The 21,363-nt window shown below is 38.0% G+C and overlaps 1 protein-coding gene across 2 annotated transcripts in view; it reads left to right on the plus strand.

Annotated features, from left to right (window-relative positions):
* MTHFD1L (methylenetetrahydrofolate dehydrogenase (NADP+ dependent) 1 like) overlaps nt 1-21,363 on the plus strand; it is a 177,777-nt gene that overhangs the window by 112,998 nt on the left and 43,416 nt on the right. Inside the window, exons 22-25 of one of the 2 annotated variants that reach the window (XM_070733708.1) lie at nt 1,548-1,589; nt 3,692-3,792; nt 11,304-11,481; nt 16,667-16,793. In XM_070733708.1, coding sequence (XP_070589809.1) covers nt 1,548-1,589; nt 3,692-3,792; nt 11,304-11,481; nt 16,667-16,711 — 366 coding nt within the window. In that variant the 3' untranslated portion in view covers nt 16,712-16,793. Of the gene's footprint in view, nt 1-1,547; nt 1,590-3,691; nt 3,793-11,303; nt 11,482-16,666; nt 16,794-21,363 lie in introns of those variants that run through there. The other variant, XM_070733706.1, reaches the window with a different exon arrangement.

Here is a 21,363-nt window from a genome sequence, read left to right on the forward strand (position 1 = left end):
TTGACAATATTTACATCCCGTTATTCTGGGATGAAGCCTTAATATTTGTACTCTCTTCACTTTTATGGGGTACAGTACAGAGGTTTGAAGACTCAATTAAAAAATATTAATAATTCTATGCTTGACAACATTGTTGTTAGTTTGTGGAATGCATTTCTTTGAGACTTCAAAAAACTGAATTTTTTAAAGTTTATTTTCACCCTTTTTTCACTGAATAAAATATTCAGCTGAAGCAAGTAAAATAATTGACCAAGAAATAAGTCATAACCTGAACATTTTCAGTCCACCTTCCAAGGATTAGTTTTCTTTTCTTTTTTAACTTTCTTTTCCTTTTTTCCTTTTCCTTTTTTGTATTTCCACTGAATTATTACCAGGTGTAGTTTACTAGATTTATACTTCTTGGTAATTGTTTTTGAATAATAGGATTATTTAGGATTTGGCAAGAACATGATTTCTTAGTAGGGAACTGGAATTTATTAAGTGGATTGACATATTGTAGTAATCTGTTAGGTTGATTTGAAAGAGCTTATGTGATGGGCAAACAGAGTTTGGGAGTAAGTCATACATAGGATTAGGCTGTAAATCACAGTTTCAAGCTATGGTTTATTGTTGTCTTTTCCGTTACAAACTCTGGCTTTGTGAATGAGCAAGTGAAGGAATGTAGTTTATTTATTTATTTATTTATTATTTAGATTTGTATGCCGCCCCTCTCCGCGAACTCGGGGCGGCTCACAACAAACAATATAAACAATCGTACAAATCCAAATAAATTCAATAAATTTAAGTATTTAAAATAGTTTTAAAAAGAACCCCACTATATTTACAAGCACACACACAAACATACCATACATAAATTGTACGTGGCCGTACAGTTTGTCTCATTTGCTTTTGTGTCCACTGAAACTTTTAACCAGTTCACAAAATATAATCCAAGATCTGAGATTCCTTAACGTTCACTTCATATGGCTTCTCCGCTATATTTTTCTTAAATTAATTAACCACATAGGAAATCTGAAGGAAAGATGACTGACATGAATTGCAGCACAGATGGGAAACAGGAAAGTCCTTTTCAAGGCAAAAAAAAGGATCCAAGACTTTCTCTTTTAATCGTTTTTTTTCTTCAAATCCCCATGCAAATATTGGGTTAGAAGTATTTATTTCCTAGTACAAAAAAATACGGTCAATTATTAAATATTCCAACTTCAAAACATTTTGATTAAAAGTTAATTCCTTTGGAACAGCTAGCTTTATTTTCAGGTTTAAAAACTAAATTCAGAGCTTGAGGCTAGTATTATCTAGTTTCAAAATACTAGAGATTTGTTTAGTCAGAGATACAATTTAAGGGTGGGGGCGGGGAAAACATTATTCCAAAATCCCCATATTAAAATCCTGGTAATTAAAATACATGTACAAAGTAACATTAATGGTTTTTATATATTCAACGAAAAGTTTTGCAGGGTTTCCCCATTCTCAAAATCATGAAGACCACATATTTTAAGTGTTTCTAAATATTTGTCTATTCTTTAATTATTTGTTTGTAATTTCAGGTGATAGCTGGTGCACCTCTTAAGAAAGAATATACAGAAGAGGTGAGAATATTTCCTGTGCCTATTAAAATCCATTTTTAGAAATATACTATTACTAAATGGCTTAATCCAATATATTGAAAATTCTTTTTTTCCAAATGCCAAAAAAACTCATACAAAGAGGTTACCTATAGAGGCTCTCCTCATAGTTCCAGAAAGTACAGTTCACAATGCTAATAATGAGAATATTTGTTTATTTGTTCAATTATTTTTTTCAGTTACATACTGCAAGCTTCCAATCATAGGCTAACCCAAAACAATTAACAAGAAAAAAAATCAAACTTAATAAAACTTGGTCAAAGTAACCATCATATAATTATCAAAACCATAAGCAAACAGCAAAAAATCAAAATAATAAGTAGAAAAGTTGTAAAATAAAATTAAATATGCAGTTATGTATAAAATGCATACATGCATAAAACACTTATTAGCAATAAAAATAGGTAGCAAATAGAGCTGCCAAGAGTTGAAAGCTAACAGATAAAAATAAATTTTGAGGGTTTTTTTCTTTAAAAAGAAGAGGTTGATTGAATAGACTGAACCATGTAAGGGTGACATTAGTCTTTCAAGATAGTTCAGAAACTCACGAACGCTGGTGGTATTTTTATTGTAAGGCTGCATCAGGAATGAATATTAATATGTCTATTGCAATTTTTGTATGTATTTTTAAGGGTTGATGATAATAGTATGATGGTTTATTTAAAACTGTCCTTATTGTTTTCATGTAAATTGTTCTGGGTTTCAGTAGGAGAAGGAAGATGGAAATTAAATTTGGTATTTAAACAAAGTTGTCTCTAGAATATTTTAATGCCAAAAAAATAATAAAGTCCAGGGTTCTGAATATTGCTGTGGGTTGCTTTAATAATTAGCCATGAAAGGATCATACTTCTTGTCTTTCAGAAACATACATTCGTAGTCACATAATCTATCGCTAGAATTTCTCTTTTTTGTTTTCACACTTTTTTTTCCTTTTCATTTAGATTCCAACATTGATTTTTTTTTAACTTCCCTGCGTCCTAAACCTAATTAATTTTTTTAAAAAAATGTATTGTGAGCAAGTGTACATACACTTTTTAAGTAGGATTCCCAAAAACGTGGATGGTAGCAATGACGTCAAAACACTCTGAAAACCTCATACCGCAAGTCCATGCGACCATTGATGTGAATTCACTCAAACACCTTTATCAGCCAGTAATAGTACTAAAATATTGTTATGTAGATATTATCAGTGAATATAGCTTCATTTATATATCAGCCCTAGTGGACTTGTAAGGTTTTCAATAGAAGGGATTTCACATTCTAGTGCATATTTCAAGTATCCCCTCAGCTATGGAAATTATCTGAGTGACTTTATGCCAATCTTTGCCTGTCAGTCCAATCTACTTCAAAAGGTTGCTGCTACAGAAGAAAATGAATGGTGATCCCTATGCAAGCCACTTGACACTCCTAGAGTGTAGAAAGATATAAATCTAACAAATAATTATTACCATCAACATAACAGGGGAGAAAAATGTTTATTTATTTATTTATTTTTGATTTGATTTGATTTGATTTGATTTGATTTGTATGCCGCCCCTCTCCGGAGACTCGGGGCGGCTAACAGCAATAATAAAACAATGTACAATAATAATCCAATAAATACTAAAAATGATTAAAAACCCATTAATATAAAAAACCAAACATACATACAGACATACCATACATGAAATTGTAAAGGCCCAGGGGGAAAGAGCATCTCAATTCCCCCATGCCTGGCGGCAGAGGTGGGTTTTAAGTAGCTTACGAAAGGCAAGGAGGGTGGGGGCAATTCTAATCTCTGGAGGGAGTTGGTTCCAGAGGGCCGGGGCCGCCACAGAGAAGGCTCTTCCCCTGGGTCCCGCCAAGCGGCATTGTTTACTATATACAGTAATACGGTATATAAGATTCAATTCAATTTCCCATACCTTATTTTCCCTTATGTTCAAGAATTAATGTAAGTGGACAGAATTCATTGCGCTGATCCATATTGTATATTAAAAGCACAGCAATAAAACAGTTTTCTATTAGAAATAAACAAACACAACAAATCTACATTTGTTATTGGTTTTCTTTCAATTCCCATACAGAATCTCAAGCTGGTGTCAGATGGTTGCAGCAACTTGTTGAAGCAAATTCAAATTACCCAGCAGTTTGGGGTTCCTGTTGTTCTAGCTCTGAATGTTTTCAGGTAAAATAATTTATCTTTTCCACACTTAAGAAAAAAGTGAGATATTTTTATGTGAATCAGATGTGAATATTCTATCTTTTTTTCTGAAATCAATTTTTGTTATTAACTATTGTGAGAAGTTTTATGTAGATTGGAGATAGGCTTCCAGTGATACCTCATTAAAATATAATTTTAGCATTAAAGAATTGAGGGGATGTCAATATGAAAGCCAGGAGATGGGCCTAAGCAACAGATATGGCAATGGAAGTAATGAAGGAGAGGCAGCCAAAGATTGTAAAACTAGATAGATTGAAAAGAACTAAAGCAAATTAGCAGCTTCCTGACTGTTTGGGAAATATTCAGCCCTGACCATATCGTAGATATTTTATGTTGGTTCAAAGTTTTACCTATGAGAAAATATTTTGCAAGGATATGTAAAATTCAAAGTTCTAGCTGTCTTTTGACCATTACAAAGTGGACACTGCACAATAGGATTTTTGAAGTAAACCTATTTTCAATTTCCTCTGCTTTCTTGAGACCAATGGCATCCTCAGCATAAATCAGTTATACAAAACCTGCCCCTATCATCTTGGTTGGAATTCCCCAATCAGAGTCTGACGGCAGAAAAAGACCTCATGGTCCATCTAGTCTGCCCTTATACTATTTTCTGTATTTTATCTTAGGATGGATATATGTTTATCCCAGGCATGTTTAAATTCAAATACTGTGGATTTACCAACCACGTCTGCTGGAAGTTTGTTCCAAGCATCTACTACTCTTTCAGTAAAATAATATTTTCTCATGTTGCTTCTGATCTTTCCCCCAACTAACCTCAGATTGTGTCCCCTTGTTCTTGTGTTCACTTTCCTATTAAAAACACTTCCCTCCTGGACCTTATTCAACCCTTTAACATATTTAAATGTTTCGATCATGTCCCCCCTTTTCCTTCTGTCCTCCAGACTATACAGATTGAGTTCATTAAGTCTTTCCTGATACGTTTTATGCTTAAGACCTTCCACCATTCTTGTAGCCCGTCATTGGACCCGTTCAATTTCAAAGTCCATCCGAATCTGAGCGATATTATACGATAGAAACTAAGCAAACTCCTCAGCTCTGCCCCGCAGGGGGTCCTCCATTCCCCCTACATTAAGGAGGGAATGAGTCACCCTAAATCGGGCAGCTGGGCATGAATCAGCAGATGCAATAAGTGCAGAAAAATATGAGCATTTTGCTGCTCATTTCACCACTAAATAAGTTCTAATAAAGACTCTTAAAAGTGTTTGGTCAGACTTGGCGTTACTGGTCCTCCAGCATCGCTCTAGATGTCTCTTCTGGCGCTTCATCTCCTGGAGCTCCTCAGTAAACAAGGGAGCTTTCCTGGATCCATTGCCATGGAGAGTTCACAACGGCATAATCCAGTCCAGTGCCCCCAGTGCTGCTCTATTCCAGGCAGCCACCAAGGACTCGAACAGATTTTGGACAAGGGAGTCCAGTATCACCCCAAGCCCCTTCTGGAACCTTTCTGGGTCCATTAGGCATTTGGGGTGGAACCACCTAATCAGCTCCGCCTCTCTGCGGTGGGGGAGTAGTGTCCTAAAGTCTAACCTCAGTAGGAAATTATCTGATCATGACAAGGGAAAAGAATCTCAACCCCTTAATTCCAGATCATCTCTCCACTGTCCCATGGGGAACACCAGGTCAAGTCTGTGTGTCTCCCCCCCCCCCCCCACTATGAGTAGGTCCCTGAACTACTAGAGTCAGGTCCATGTTGTCATGGAAGCCATGAACTCCTGAGCTGCATCCAAGGGATCACCAAGTGATGGCAAATTGAAGTCCCCAGCACCATAAGCCTGGGGAACTCCCCACCAATCTGGCTACCGCCTCTAGAAATGCAGGCATGGCTGTTGTAACACAGCTAGGAGGCAGGTACATTAACAACAAGCCCACCTGAACCCCTGAGTCTATTGTCAAGAGGAGAGACTCACACCCAACTATCTCCAGGGCAGGGATCCTATGAGGACAAAGATCTTTCCAGACAATGACACCACCCCTTCCCTAGAGTCACAGCTGATGTAAAATCTGAAACCCATCTTGGCAGATTTCTGAGAGGGGAACACCCCCTTCTTGGCCCAGCCAGGTCTCAGTTATGCATGCCAGGTCAACCCCCCTCTTCCAGAATTAAGCCCTGAACGAGGGGGGCTTTGTTGACAACCAACCTAGCTTTAATAGCAGCAGCCTGAGGCTAAGGCCCTGACATCCCAAGTCACCAGGTATACAAGAGGGGCTGGAACAAGTAATCATTTTGAAACAGCAAGTCCTGTTCCCTGAGAGCGGCCCACCCCTTACTCACCATATCTACTTCTCCCAGTTACGACCATAATACCCAGTTCTCAAACGCCTTAGAGATCTCCTCCCCCACATCTACGACCCTTCTCCTTCCCAGCAGGTCAGGCTCCCCACTCATAAAAAGGGAAGGGTTATCTCTGGGTCCCTATCTGCTTCTTTTATATTAAAAGCCATTTTTGAAAAACAGACAACCTATCTATCAGAATTTTTTATTTGGAATTTCCCCATGTTTATAAAAACTCGAAAGCAGCCTTGAAGAGAATGAAGCAATTGGGGCTATGTTCTTCTTTCGTTTTTTCTGAAGCTGTTCTTTGCTATTAGTGAATGTTTATTAGCTATTCAATTTGTAGAAATGGAACATTTATTTCAAGGTGTGCATGCAGAATTTTGTTTTGTTTTTAAAGTTTATGAATATACTGCCTCCAATCTCGTAGACTATGCAATTATCTTGTTCTGAGTTTTCTGCAAAAAAAAAAAAGACATGATGAACTTCTGCTTGAATTGACTATACAAATGTTTGGATTCAGACTTGAGTAGATGGTAGCTCTTTCATCCAGCCACCTGTTGAATACATCCAATCAAATACCAGTTTTACAGGTTCTGTTTGATTATACAGGTGTTAATAAGATTCTTAAGTACAAAATAGTTGTCCAAATGCTTAAGATGCCAAATCTTGCATTGAGACATAGTTCTTATTAGTAAGATAATAATATCCTAATTATTAATAATAATAATATCCTAATAATAATTAGCATAATAATAATAAACTAATATTAGTAACACCAAAATGTATACAGAATTTTCCTTTTTAAAAGCTGATGAAAATCATGCTGAATTTATTATTATTATTATTATTATTATTATTATTATTATTATTATTATTATTATTTAGATTTGTATGCCGCCCCTCTCCGAGGACTTATTATTATTATTCAATAATAATAATGGCAATAAAAGTGGAAATTCCAGTAATTCTATTTAAGGCTATATGATGCTTGAGGCAAGAAGTCCCACCCTGTAAGTAACAATTCAGATCTTAATTTGTGCCAGACATGAGTTATAGCCACTCCTGGGAATAGGTCTATGGGGGGAAAAAAGTTGAAATTGACCTGAAATTAGTACATCTATCTCATAAAGAATTAATTATGGCAACCAATCATATAGAAAATGTGAGAATAGGGAACACTTTCGTATTATAGTGTATTCCTTCCTAATAAATTTGAATAGCGTTTTCACTTCCAATTTTAAAGCACTGAATGTATATAACAATTTAAGTAGGGAGATTGATTGATTGATGTTAGCCCAGCAAGTTAGACCAGATTTTTAAAAACTCAATACCATATAGTTCATACTTGCTTTTATTCTGTCTGTACTCCCCCCCCCCTCCCTCATTCTGCCTATGATCGATGAATACTACCAGTATCACAAATGAAATAATCCAATAAATATTTTGTGGGTAGAATGAACTTTCCTGTCGATATTGATTTATTCTGTGAGATGGCCCATATTTTCTCACATTATTTTTTTGGCCCAGGCTCAAGTTCCTCTTACCTGACAATTGCCCTGATAGCAGCTCTTTCTCCAGTCTTTCATTTCCGTTCTTTATCCTCTCTACAATTATGTACCATTAAGTCAGTGTCCACTCTTAGTAACCATGAATATAGACGTTTTTCTCCAGTAAGATCTAGTTCCTGATCTTCAGATCTTCCAGGGGTGCATCATCTTCATTGTAACTTCATCAACTCATCTTGCTGCTGGTCACCCTGGTTTTTTTTTCCTTCCACATTTCCCATCATTAAAGAGAATGGAATGAAATAAACAGGGTTGGAAGGAACCTTGGAGGTCTTCAAGTCCAACCCACTGCTTAGACAGGAAACCCTATGCCATTTCAGACAAATGGCTTTCCAACATCTTCTTAAAAACTTCCAGTGTTAGAGCATTCGCAACTTCTGAAGGCAAGTTGTTCCACTAATTAATTGTTCTAACTGTCAGGAAATTTCTCCTTAGTTCTCAGTTGCTTCTCTCCTTGATTAGTTTCTACCCATTGCTTCTTGTCCTGCCCTCAGGTGCTTTGGAGAATAGTTTGACTCCCTCTTCTTTGTGGAAACCCCTGAGATATTGGAGCATTGCTATCATGTCAGCCCTAGTCCTTCTTTTCATCAAACTAGACATATCCAATTCTTTCTTCAGAGTTAAGAATGGCTGATTTTAAATATTTTGTTTACTTTTTACATGCAACCCAGTCAAAATAATATTCAAAACAAATCTTCGATTATATCAGGATAAAAATATTGGTGTGTATTGTACATACTGAAGATCTTCGCAAAAAGATGGTGGAATTCGAACGAACAGCACAATTGTACTTTTGCTGGTATCTTCTGTTCCCACTCCCTGGAAACCATTCCTTACTTCGAGTCAGGTCTGAATGGGAAGAAGATGAAGTTCAAGTCAAGCTTAAAAGCTCTGCCTGTGATTTGGGATTACATTCCTGCAGGGCTTGCTTGCTTATTGATTTGTCTGTCTGTCTGTCTGTCTGTTTGTCTGTCTGTCTGTCTGTCTGTCTGTCTGGACTTCTATGTTGCCCAATGCCAAAGGACTCAGGGTGGCTTACAGTAACAATATAAATACAAAAACAATAAAAAGAAGTCGAATATAATATCTAAGACAATAAAACCCTCATTTTTTTAAAAAAACCCATAATAGATAACATGCATACATGCCATTCATACGATTTGGATGAACTGATTAATTCTTAGTCAATTAGGAAGAACAGGAAAATGACTAGGAATTAGATGCTCAGACTACGCAAGGAATGAGGTGGAGGATGGGGGAAAGAGGAAAAAAATATCAGCTCCTGACCTTTTCAGCAAACCAGTGTCTTTTGCAATGATTAATTTGTAGGTATTGGAAGATATTTGGCTCGTCATGTGTGTATAAATTACTTTGCTTTTGCTGGGATTGCTTACCTGTCATGGCATTAAAAATGATACAGTGCAAGGTTTGTATGCATAAGTATCCAATGACATTTATTAATAGAATTAATCTTCCCAAATCTACTATTCTCATCCATATTCCAGCTTGGAGAACCTTTTAAGTATACTGGTAGTCCTCCATTTACAACAGTTCATTTACCGACTGTTCTAAGTTACAACAGCACTGATGAAAGTGACTTATGACCATTTTTCACACTAATGGTCATCCCCATGGTCATGTGATTTTACTTTCAGATGCTTAACAACTGGTTCATAATTATGATGGTTGCAATGTCCTGGCTTCATTGGATCATGTTTTGCGACCTTCTGATAAGCAAAGTCAATGGGGAATCCAGATTCATTTAACAAGCATGTGACTAATTTAACAGCTTCAGTGATTCACTTAACAAATGTGGCAAGAAAGTTTAAAATGGGGCAAAACTCACTTAACAATTTTCTTACTTAACAACATAAATTCTGGGCTCAGTTGTGGTCGTAAGTCAAGGAGTACTTGTAGGTGATAGAAAAACAGAAGATTGACAGGAGAAAAAGACCTTATGGTCCATCTAGTCTGCCCTTATACTATTTTCTGTATTTTATCTTAGGATGGATATGTGTTTATACCAGGCATGTTTAAATTCAGTTACTGTGTATTTACCAACCATGTCTGCTGGAAATTTGTTCCAAGCATCTACTACTTTCAGTAAAATAATATTTTCCCACGTTGCTTCTGATCTTTCCCCCAACTAACCTTAGATTGTGCCCCCTTGTTCCTCTGTTCACTTTCCTATTAAAAACACTTCCCTCCTGAACCTTATTTAACCCTTTAACATATTTAAATGTTTCGATCATGTCCCCCCCCCTTTCTCTTCTGTCCTCCAGACTATACAGATTGAGTTCATGAAGTCTTTCCTGATACGTTTTATGCTTAGGGCCTTCCACCATTCTTGTAGCCCGTCTTTGGACCCGTTCAATTTTGTCAATATCTTTTTGTAGGTGAGGTCTCCAGAATTGAACACAGTATTTCAAATGTATTTCACCAGCGCTCTATACAGTGGGATCACAATCTCCCTCTTCCTGCTTGATCAGGGCCCAGTGGTGGGATTCAAAAAATTTTACTGCCAGTTCTGTGGGCATGGCTTGGCGGGCATAGGATACTGCAAAATCTCTTTTCCCTTCCCCCATTTCTTCCAAATCAGCTGGGACTCGGGAGGCAGAGAATAGGTGGGGGCGGGGCCAGTCAGAGTTGGTATTTACCAGTTCTATGAACTACTGAAAATTTCTGCTATTGGTTTTCCAGAACAGGTCAGAACCTGCTGACACCCACTTCTATCAGGGCCCCTTTAAAGGGTGGGTGTGGCTTGATAGTCATTTGACTGGGTAGGAGTGGCTTGCCGGCCATGTGACCAGGTGGGAGTGGCTTAATCATCATTGTTCAAGTGAACTGTTAAGTCCTCGACTTACAACCTCCCCAGTGTTGCTCTCTGGGGTGACAATTTGCTTTGCGTTTTCCGCGCTCTCTTTCCTGGGTCACTCCCTGCCTCAGGCTGAGTAGCTAGGTGAACGGATGCCAATCAGCTGTTGAGAAAAGTTGGGGAAGGAAATGGGCCCCCTGCAACTCCTGCTGGTGCTGGTCTCCCTGCCGCTTTCCGAGGAGGAGGAGGATGGGTGGGTGAGATGGTCAGCTGGAGATGGGCACACAGCTTCATTTATGTTGTGAGCCACCCCGAGTCCTTGGAGAGGGGCAGCATGCAAATTCAATAAATAAATAAATTTCCACTGGTGGAACTGCATTCCACCCCATCCTGCCTGCTGCCCACCACTGGAGCTAGTCCAGAAAATGGTTCCTTTCAAGCAGAATAGCAGGCGAAAGCAAGATATAGATATCTGCGTTATGTGCATAAAAATGAAGAAGGTACAACTGCTTGTCTGTGTAGCTGGGTTTTGAGGTAAACAGGCCCACCCAGAGGCTAAGCATAGTTTTCCTGCATGGTGAATGGTACTGACAGCAGAAAGGTCTAATTTCCTCTAAAGCACATTGTCCTTCTTCCTCCTCCACCATTCTCTAGGAGTCCATCTGTGATATTACTTTGTGTCTGGATGAGAGGCTCCAAATCCGATGTTGCATTGAGCCCCCAAATTCCTTAAACCAACTCTGCCTATGATTAATGATACCATTACAAATGAAATAATCCAAAACTCTTTTGTTGGCAGAACGGACTCGCCTGCTGAGATTAATTTAGTCTGTGACATAGCCAAGGAGTCTGGAGCTTTTGATGCAGTCCCTTGCCGACACTGGTCAGAGGGGGGCAGAGGAGCTATGGAATTGGCTGAAGCTGTAAGGAGAGCTGCTAACCAACAGAACAACTTCCGATATCTCTACGACCTGGAGGTAAGCAGGGTTGCAAGAGGCAACAGGTGATGACGCCTATAGTCACTCGGTCATTATATCTAGCAGTACATAATGTGTGTGTGTGAGAGAGAGAGAGTGCACACATGCCTTTGAGTCAGGTTTATTCCTGGCAATTGGACCAGACTACCTCTGGAACCGCCTGCTACCGCACGGATCCCAGCGACCGATAAGGTCCCACAGAGTTGGCCTTCTCCAGGTCCCATCGGCTAAACAATGTCATTTGGCGCGCCCCAGGGGAAGAGCCTCCTCTGTGGCGGCCCCGGCCCTCTGGAACCAACCTCCCCCAGAGATTAGAATTGCCCCCACCTTCCCGGTCTTTCTTAAACTACCGTATATACTCGAGTATAAGCCGACCCGAGTATAAGCCAAGGCACCAGTTTTTGCCACAAAAACTGGGAAAACTTATTGACCCAAGTATAAGCCGAGGTTAGAAAATGCAGTGGCTACTGGTAACTTATAAAAATAATTACATTAATTGAGACATCAGTAGATTAAATGTTTTAGAATATTTATTTTAAAGAAAACCAGTTAACTAGCTCTGTAAATTTAAAAGAGGGTAAATAAAAGCAATCTGGTAATAACAATAAATTAAAAAGTAAAAAAAGTAGCTCAATCAGCAACCAAGCTAAAACCTATTTCTAAACCTAACCCAGGGTAAAGACTTGACAGTTTTAAGACTAGTGGACTTCAACTCCCAGAATTCCTGCACCAGCCATGCTACTTCAGGAGTAGGAGTTGAAGTCCACAAGCTTTCCAGGTTTTAAGACTCTTGCATTTTTAACCCTAACCCATGGGTCTTTAAACTTGAGTTTTTAGAAGCCTGGAGAGAGTACATGCCGTCCCCCCCGCTTTAGCTTGCTGGCTGGATCTCCCACCCCTGATTCTCCCTCCTCCTGGTCTCCCTTTATTGCCCCATGTGTTGTTAGGGGAAGCAGATTTGCTAAGGAGATCCACTTGGGAGGGCAGCAGGGAAAGGAGGAGGAGGAGAGCTAGAATAGCCCACAGCCGTCAAGGAGGAGGAAAGGAAAGAGCTATCCTCCTCCTCCTTCCCCTGCTGCTGTACCAAGTGGATCTCTTTAACAAATCTGCTTCTCTCTCCGGCTGGGGGCTTCTAAAGCCTAGAGAGAGTTCATGCCGTTCCCCCCCCCCCCCTTTAGCTTGCTGGCTCTCTTATTTATTGCCCCTTGTATTGTTAGGGGAAGCAGATTTGTTAAAGAGATCCACTTGGTACGGCAGCAGGGGAAGGAGGAGGAGCACAGCTCTTTCCTTTCCTCCTCCTTCCCCCGCGGCTGTGAGTTATTCTGGCTCTCCTCCTCTTCCTTTCCCTGCTGCCGTCCCAAGTGGTGATTCGGCGCCCTCTTGTGGTGACCCGAGTATAAGTCGAGGTTGGGTTTTTCAGCCCATTTTTGGGGCTGAAAAACTCGGCTTATACTCAAGTATATACGGTACTCAAGACTAATTTATACCGCCAGGCATGGGGGAGTTGAGATATTCCTTCCCCCTAGGCCATAACAAGTTATGCATGGTATGTTTGTGTGTATGTTTGGTTTTATAATAAGGGTTTTTAGTTGTTTTATTATTGGATTGTCATATGCTGTTTTTATCATTGTTGTTAGCCGCCCCGAGTCTATGGAGAGGGGCGGCATACAAATCCAATAAATTATTATTATTATTATTATTATTATTATTATTATTATTATTATTATTATTATTGCTTTGATGACAAGTCCATGCAATTTTCTTGGCAAACTTTTTCAGAAATGGACTGTTCTATTTTGAGTTTGAATCACCATTTTGAAATTAAAACACTACTATAATAGTTGAAACAGACCACTTCTCATCTGTAAAACAACTGTTTTGATCTCAGAGTGTAACATTTCAGATTGGTAACGGTTTGAATTAAAACATTTTGCACACCCCTTTTCAGTAAATATTTTTCTGCTCTTACAATATGTACCTCAAGTGTGATTCTGTTTAGAATGAGATTCTGGATAAGCATGAGATCTTTACCTTCCCCTTTATCCAATTACCAAAAGTCAAAAAGAAACTTTTATTTGTTTTCAAATCCTTCTTTGATAGCAGTGATGTCATTTTTAATATGAGACATAATGCAAAATATTATATGTAATCTTTGTTCAGAAGTTAGGATTGAGGGAGTTGCTCTCACAAGGAATAAAATGGGAGGTACTCTGTTTGAGGCTGTGCTTCAAAAAACCCTGGAAGATGAGGAGGAGTGGAGACTTTTCCATTTGCTTTTTCGAATGCATTGTCTCATATGCCTCCCCAAAAGCATAAAAATTTGTGTACTAAAGATGCATTTACATGGAGAATTGGCAAAAAAAGAAACGACCTCTCTGTTCAGGTAGGGGTAGATTACCCTCCTTCTTAATCCCAGCCAACAATTCTTTCACTGATAGAGGTCTATGTATGTGAACATTTAAGCCTCCTCCACATGTTTTTGTTGCTTCGTGCATAGCAAAATAAATCAGAAGCTTCACAAATGACTGAATTTTGCTGATTCAAATAACTTTTTGTAAACATAACAATACCACATGTTCTTTCACAGACAAACTCAGTCAGGACTTCACCGTGATTGGCTGACTGAGTCAGCAGACAAGATTCATTGACTAACCATGTTCTGATTGGTTGTCCCAGTCAGGAATAAATCTCAACGATTTTTAAAATTAGTTGCTGGTCTGATCTATAGTTGACACTCTTGTCAACTCCATGGAATTTTGTAACACCTTGTGCATTATTCTTAAGATGTATTTAAAAGAGTATAGAACTCTCTTGTGTTACTTGTTATTCCTTTTCCATGTGATCAGTACTAGTTAACAAAAGCTCATGTCCCACTATCAACTCCAAGTTCATATTGTTATGCAGCGCTTATATGATAAGACAGCAATTCTGTATGAGCTTTGGAAAAACATGCTCAGATTAGATATTATATCACTTATGTAGCAGAGGAAAAAGAGGAGCCATTCTTGGAGCCATTCTTTTCATTCTATCACACCTTCTGACATGGATTAATCTTAATGACAATCATTAAGTTTTGTACTTCACGATTCTTGACAAATGTATTTTTTCTTTTATGTGCACTAGAGCATATGCGCCAAAGACAAATTCCTTGTGTGTCCAATCATACTTGGCCAATAAAGAATTCTATTCTATTCTCTTCTATTCCATTCTATTCTCTAAATATGAATTCTATTCTCTAAGCATGTCCACCCTTTCTGGAGAACTGTAGCATTCTTATCTTTTTGCTGTACTTAGCAACATCCCAGGAGATTGGCTACAAATAAATGATTTAGTGTGAACCTTGACTTAGTTTAGGAATTCTGTAAAACAGCATTCTTGAAAGAGGCTGTACTGTATATGTATATGAATATCTAGATAGGAAATAAGGAGGTAGGGGATATTGAGACAAGACTATATATTATCACCTTATTTATTCAATTTATATTCTAAAGATGAGGGAAGCTGGATTGAAGAAAATTAGTATAGTTTCAAAATTGGAGGAAGACACATCAATCTGTACTATGTTGATAACTATGCTCCAATAGCTGAGCATGCAAATTATTCAGAAATTCTGGTCATGAGAATCAAGCAGCGTAGTGGAAAACATAGGCTTAAATTTAAAACCATAGACGAATTGCAATAAGTACAGCCTTAGAATTGACAGTGAAGATGTTGAAGGAATAAATATCAAGGAAACCAATAGCCGAAAATATGTGCCTAATAGCATTTGGAAGGGTAGCACTGAAAACCTTGAAAAGGATATTCAGATACGAGGATGGGTCTTTACCTACAAGCATCAGATTTGTGCATGCAATAGTTTTTCCTCTGACCCTCTATGAAGAAAGCAAAAGTTGAACTTTGAAGAATCAGATCAGAAAAAGTATTGATGCTTTTTAACCTTGGAGCAGAGTCCCAAGAACAGTATAGATCATCAAGGAAATAAAGTAGATCAACAAATCACCCCAGGGATCTCACTCAAGACACAAGTATCCAAAACCAAACTATCCTATTTCAGAAACATTATACAAAGTTTTAACTGTCTTAAGAAGTCCACAATGTTTTGGAAAGGTGAAAGAAAAACAAACATAATGGATTTACTTAAGGTGGAGATGGACATGATGTTGAAAGACACAAAGGACAAGATATAGATTGTCCTGGAGAAAGTGTATGTATGTGATCGTTAACAGTCGACATAACCTTGATGGCACTTAATCAAAATAGATTACTGGAAGACATCTGTAAATCCATATTGACTTTCCAAGAGGACTTACAAATAGGCTCAGTGAAGCCATCTTATATCTTTTTTACATCTACTGTCAGGCACTGAGCAAAGATAGGACTAAGTTCAAGGTGCTGACACAGTCTCACACATTATAGTGAGAGTGAAGTTCTCTGAAGGTGGGTTGCAGCATGAGTCTGAAAGCTCAGTGAACCTCTGGTCCTGGTGACCAACCCTGATTGGATCCTACAACATTATCCTGGGACACCTATATTTGCCTTACTTGCAAGTTTATTATTAAGACATGAGCCCTTGATAATTTCTCTCAATAATTTAGGGTCAGGATTATATTTAACTTTTGTATTTGATTATTCCAAGTTCAGTAGTCTTTGGACAAATTAATTAAATTGGCATATAACACTGAATTAATCATGCTTTAGTGTTAACATAATTTTAAAAAATTATTTCCTCCTTTGGTATTTTCTGAATGTTTACCTATCTTTTCCATTGAATGTTATTAGATGTCTACTTCATGTAGATCTTAGACCTTATGTAGCTTCATGCAGGCCTTAGATTGTCTACAGTTGACCTCTCCCCATTTCTAAGAGGTCTGTAAGGGGCATGCATAAGTGCACCATTGTGCCTACCGTCGCTGTCCTACTGTCCTATTGTCCTTATTTTTATCATTACTCTTTACTTACGTTTATGCAAACTACTATGCTATACATGCTTGACAAGTAAGTAAGTAAGTAAGTAAGTAAGTAAGTAAGTAAGTAAGTAAGTAAGTAAGTAAGTAAATAAATAAATCTTGAAGCTGCCCAGAGTCCTTTGAGAATTGGGCAGCATAGAAATAAATTGAATTAAATTAAATCTTATTGAGAATCCGAACAAGTAATACCTAATCTTGTTGATTGTTTCTTATTACAGGAGCAGTTATGTGAATACCTTATTTTAAAATCTGGGCAGATTTGAGCCAGCCATATCCTATATAAATCTCATCTCACCAGACTTTCCAATTCCTGAAACCTACCATGCCTTCTAAAACAATTCTGGAAACCACCTTAAAAAGTCATTTGTAAAAAAAATTACAAAACCATTTATAAAGCTCTGAGTTTCCATCAGTTTACCATCAGAATGTAGTCTTGAAATGAAGATTTGTAAGAATAGTTGTGTTGTGAACAGTCTTTATTTGTTTGTTTATTTATTTGATTTGTATGCCGCCCCTCTCCGAAGACTCAGGGCGGCTTACAACAGCAATAAAAACAATATAGCAGTGGAACAAATCTAATATTAAAAACATATAAAACCCTATCATTATTTAAAAAACCAAACAGTACATTCATACCAAACATAAAACAAAATATAAAAAAGCCTGGGGGAAAGGTGTCTCAACTCCCCCATGCCTGGCGGTATAAGTGAGTCTTGAGTAGGGGCAGTTCTAATCTCCGGGGGGGGGGGGTCTTCCCAATCCCTTCCCTTCTTCTTCTCAGTTGCTACCCATGGCCTTTCCCTGCTCTTACTTTCCCATCACCCTAGTCCACACCTCTCCTGTGATTCAGTACAACTTCATTTAAGACTGGATCTGGAACAAAAGAGACTTTACACGTTAGCTATTTTTTGTCTTTCTGAACTATTTCTTTCATGTTCTCAAGCACCAGGTGGTAAGTGGCTGGATATTGCTAGATGGAAATAAATCTTTCTTTTTTTTTAACCACAGGTGAAGGTGTAGATTCATGTTACAGTTAAACTTTCATGAGCTCTCTATTCTCTCTGTGTTATGAAACCAGATCTGCCTAAGAAGGGTGCTTTGAGTGTAAGAATCTCTCTGTGATCCACATAGCTTGTAAAGTAAAAAGAAAAAGATGAAATTACAAACAGATTTATGAAAGGGTAATAGAAAAGTGACAACAAAAAGAAATGAAAACTGCAAACTGCTGAATCAGCTGCTGTTTTAGCACCAGGCCATCTCAATCCAGAGCACCTTGAACTTTGTTCTGTCTTGGCCCAGTGCCTGACAGTAGATATGAGGAAGATATAAGATGGCTTCACTGAGCCTCTGACAGGGGGCTATTTATTATTTCTCCCAGCCTACATAGAAATGGAAATGCTAATTTCCAAGCTCAAGGGTATTTTACAAATATACATGTATGTGTGTGTGTGTCTGTGTGTACACGGTTCTTGTTGGTGTGATACTATAGATTAATAAAAGAAACATAATAAAAACAGTTTTAATCTGAAAGCATCCAGGAAGGTGCTCACATTATACTGGGATTCAGTTGCTATTCTATATGGATCCTTGAATTTCCCTTGTGCAGAAAATAATGATTTTTATTATTATTATTATTATTTATTGGATTTGTATGCCGCCCCTCTCCGTAGACTTTGTTCAGCACTTGGAATATTAGGGTTCTATCTTTGCCCCATGTGGAGAAGAAAAGAAGAAAAGTAAAAGAAGCATCCAGATTTAAAGCATGTGGAGATGTAATAACTAAATAACCATGAGATTATAACAGCAGAGATTGATAACCCTCAGCCTTAAGCCTGCATGTTTTACTGCTGCTCCTTTCTGGACAGCCGATCAGCCGATAGAGAAATATTGTGTCAAAAAGCAAAGAATATATATAATCCCATCCATGATGCAATAGGTAAACAAATACAAATTTAATTAATTAACTAATTAATATCCAGTGACAAATCTTACATCACAAATCCAAAAGAAAGTGATTGGATTGAACATTACTTTTCCCTTTACACTTTGAAATCTTTTCTTTCTACTGAAAGAAAGCAAAACTGTCCAATTTTTTAAAACGTAAATTTGATTAAATTCTGGTAGTGTTATCAGGGGTCATCTATAAGTGTCTCAGATCTAGCTTTGGACTAAGAAATAGGTATGTCCCAGTTTTAAAATTGTGAACAGTCCCTGTTTCTTCATATGTGTTTTTGCCATGGAATAATGAAAGCAATAGTCCTTTGCTGTTGGTATTTCTGAAAAGAGCTGATTTCAGAAAAACAAATTTTAATGCAATGGGGGAATATTTAGATAATGAATTAAAGGGGAGGGATAAAATGGCAGGAGCGAGCACCCAGTGGACTGTATTAAAAAAGGCCATCTTAAAAGCCACTGGACTGTATGTAAGACAAATAACTAAAGGTAAAAGGAAGAAGAAACCGCTATGGTTTAGCAATGATGTAAGGGCTATAGTCAATGAAAAAAAGGCTGCCTATAGGAGGTATAAAGAGTCTGGAAGTATAGCTGATAGGGAGGTGTATAAAATGAGACAGAAGGAGGCGAAACAGATAATATATGCTGCTAAAGCCTCAAAAGAGGAAGAAATTGCCAAATCTGTAAAGAAGGGGGATAAAACCTTCTTCAGATATATTAGTGATAAGAAGAAGAAAAACTGCGGCATCACGAAGCTTAGTACTGGGAATAAAACATGCATTAATGGGAATAAGGAGATTGCTGACCATTTCAATAGCTACTTCTGTTCAGTTTTCTCAAAAGACACCTTACAAAATAATACTATAGAGGGATATAGCATTGTTTCCAGCTGTACGGATTCAGCTCCAGTGATCTTAGAAGCCGATGTCTTAGAAGAACTTGAACAATTAAAGATAAATAAGGCAATGGGTCCAGATGGCATCCACCCCAGAGTTCTTAAAGAACTCAGATCTGTCATTACTACCCCCCTGACTGATTTGTTTAACCAATCGTTGTTAACAGGAGAAGTTCCTGAGGATTGGAGAATGGCCATTGTTGTGCCTATTCACAAGAAGGGCAGTAGAGAAGAAGCTGGTAACTACAGGCCAGTTAGCTTGACATCAGTTGTAGTTAAAATGATGGAGACTCTACTCAAAAAGAGGATAAATCAGCACCTAAAAAACAATAACTTATTGGACCCAAATCAGCATGGCTTTACTGAAGGCAAATCATGTCAGACTAATCTTATTGATTTCTTTGACTATGTCACAAAGGTGTTGGATGAAGGTGGTGCCGTGGATATTGCCTACCTGGACTTCAGCAAAGCCTTTGATACGGTTCCACATAAAGAGCTGATAGATAAATTAGTGAAGATTGGACTTAATCCCTGGATAGTTCAATGGATTTGCAGCTGGCTGAAGCGTAGACATCAAAGAGTTATTGTTAATGGCGAGTATTCTGAGCAGAGTAAGGTTACAAGCGGTGTGCCACAAGGGTCTGTTCTGGGTCCTATTGTTTTTAATATGTTTGTGAGTGACATAGGGGAAGGTTTGGTAGGGAAGGTTTGCCTATTTGCCGATGACTCTAAAGTGTGCAATAGGGTTGATATTCCTGGAGGCGTCTGTAATATGGTAAATGATTTAGCTTTACTAGATAAATGGTCAAAGCAATGGAAACTGCAGTTTAATGTTTCCAAATGTAAAATAATGCACTTGGGGAAAAGGAATCCTCAATCTGAGTATTGTATTGGCAGTTCTGTGTTAGCAAATACTTCAAAAGAAAAGGATTTAGGGGTAGTGATTTCTGACAGTCTCAAAATGGGTGAACAGTGCAGTCAGGCGGTAGGGAAAGCAAGTAGGATGCTTGGCTGCATAGCTAGAGGTATAACAAGCAGGAAGAGGGAGATTATGATCCCGCTATATAGAATGCTGGTGAGACATTTGGAATACTGTGTTCAGTTCTGGAGACCTCACCTACAAAAAGATATTGACAAAATTGAACGGGTCCAAAGACGGGCTACAAGAATGGTGGAAGGCCTTAAGCATAAAACGTATCAGGAAAGACTTAATGAACTCAATCTGTATAGTCTGGAAGACAGAAGGAAAAGGGGGGACATGATTGAAACATTTAAATATATTAAAGGGTTAAATAAGGTCCAGGAGGGAAGTGTTTTTAATAGGAAAGTATACACAAGAACAAGGGGACACAATCTGAAGTTAGTTGGGGGAAAGATCAAGAGCAACATGAGAAAATATTATTTTACTGAAAGAGTAGTAGATCCTTGGAACAAACTTCCAGCAGACGTGGTAGATAAATCCACAGTAACTGAATTTAAACATGCCTGGGATAAACATATATCCATCCTAAGATAAAATACAGAAAATAGTATAAGGACAGACTCGATGGGCCATGAGGTCTTTTTCTGCCATCAGACTTCTATGTTTCTATGTTTCTATGTTTATAGTGCTGTGGAGCCATAAATTCCATGTATACCTTCAATGGCTGACAGTTTGAATGAATCTGTTTCAACACAATACATACATATGGGAAAAAGCATGGAAATTAAATTGCTCTTAACCTATTAGTCTTAGAGCTTCAGAGTAAACTGGGAAGGGGCTTATTGCACCAGGGCTGAGCATCAGAACTGTGTGGGCCTGGGGAAGTTTGCATGTAATGTTAATTCCATAATTTCATATGTCATCTGCAATTTGAACATACGGTACATTGTTGCACATACAAATTTATATTAAACACTTTCATTGACAAAACAGGCTAAATTTAGCACAACAATACACATATGTCAACAGTACAATCCTTAAAGCCACATCAAGTTTCCTAAATTAAGGGATTTAAAATGAAAGTGGCTGCTGTACACTTATGTAAACTGACATCAAAGAACACAAAGATATAATTTTTATAGGGT

This window comes from Erythrolamprus reginae, chromosome 1, assembly GCF_031021105.1.
Source record: "Erythrolamprus reginae isolate rEryReg1 chromosome 1, rEryReg1.hap1, whole genome shotgun sequence".
Lineage (NCBI taxonomy): Eukaryota > Metazoa > Chordata > Lepidosauria > Squamata > Dipsadidae > Erythrolamprus > Erythrolamprus reginae.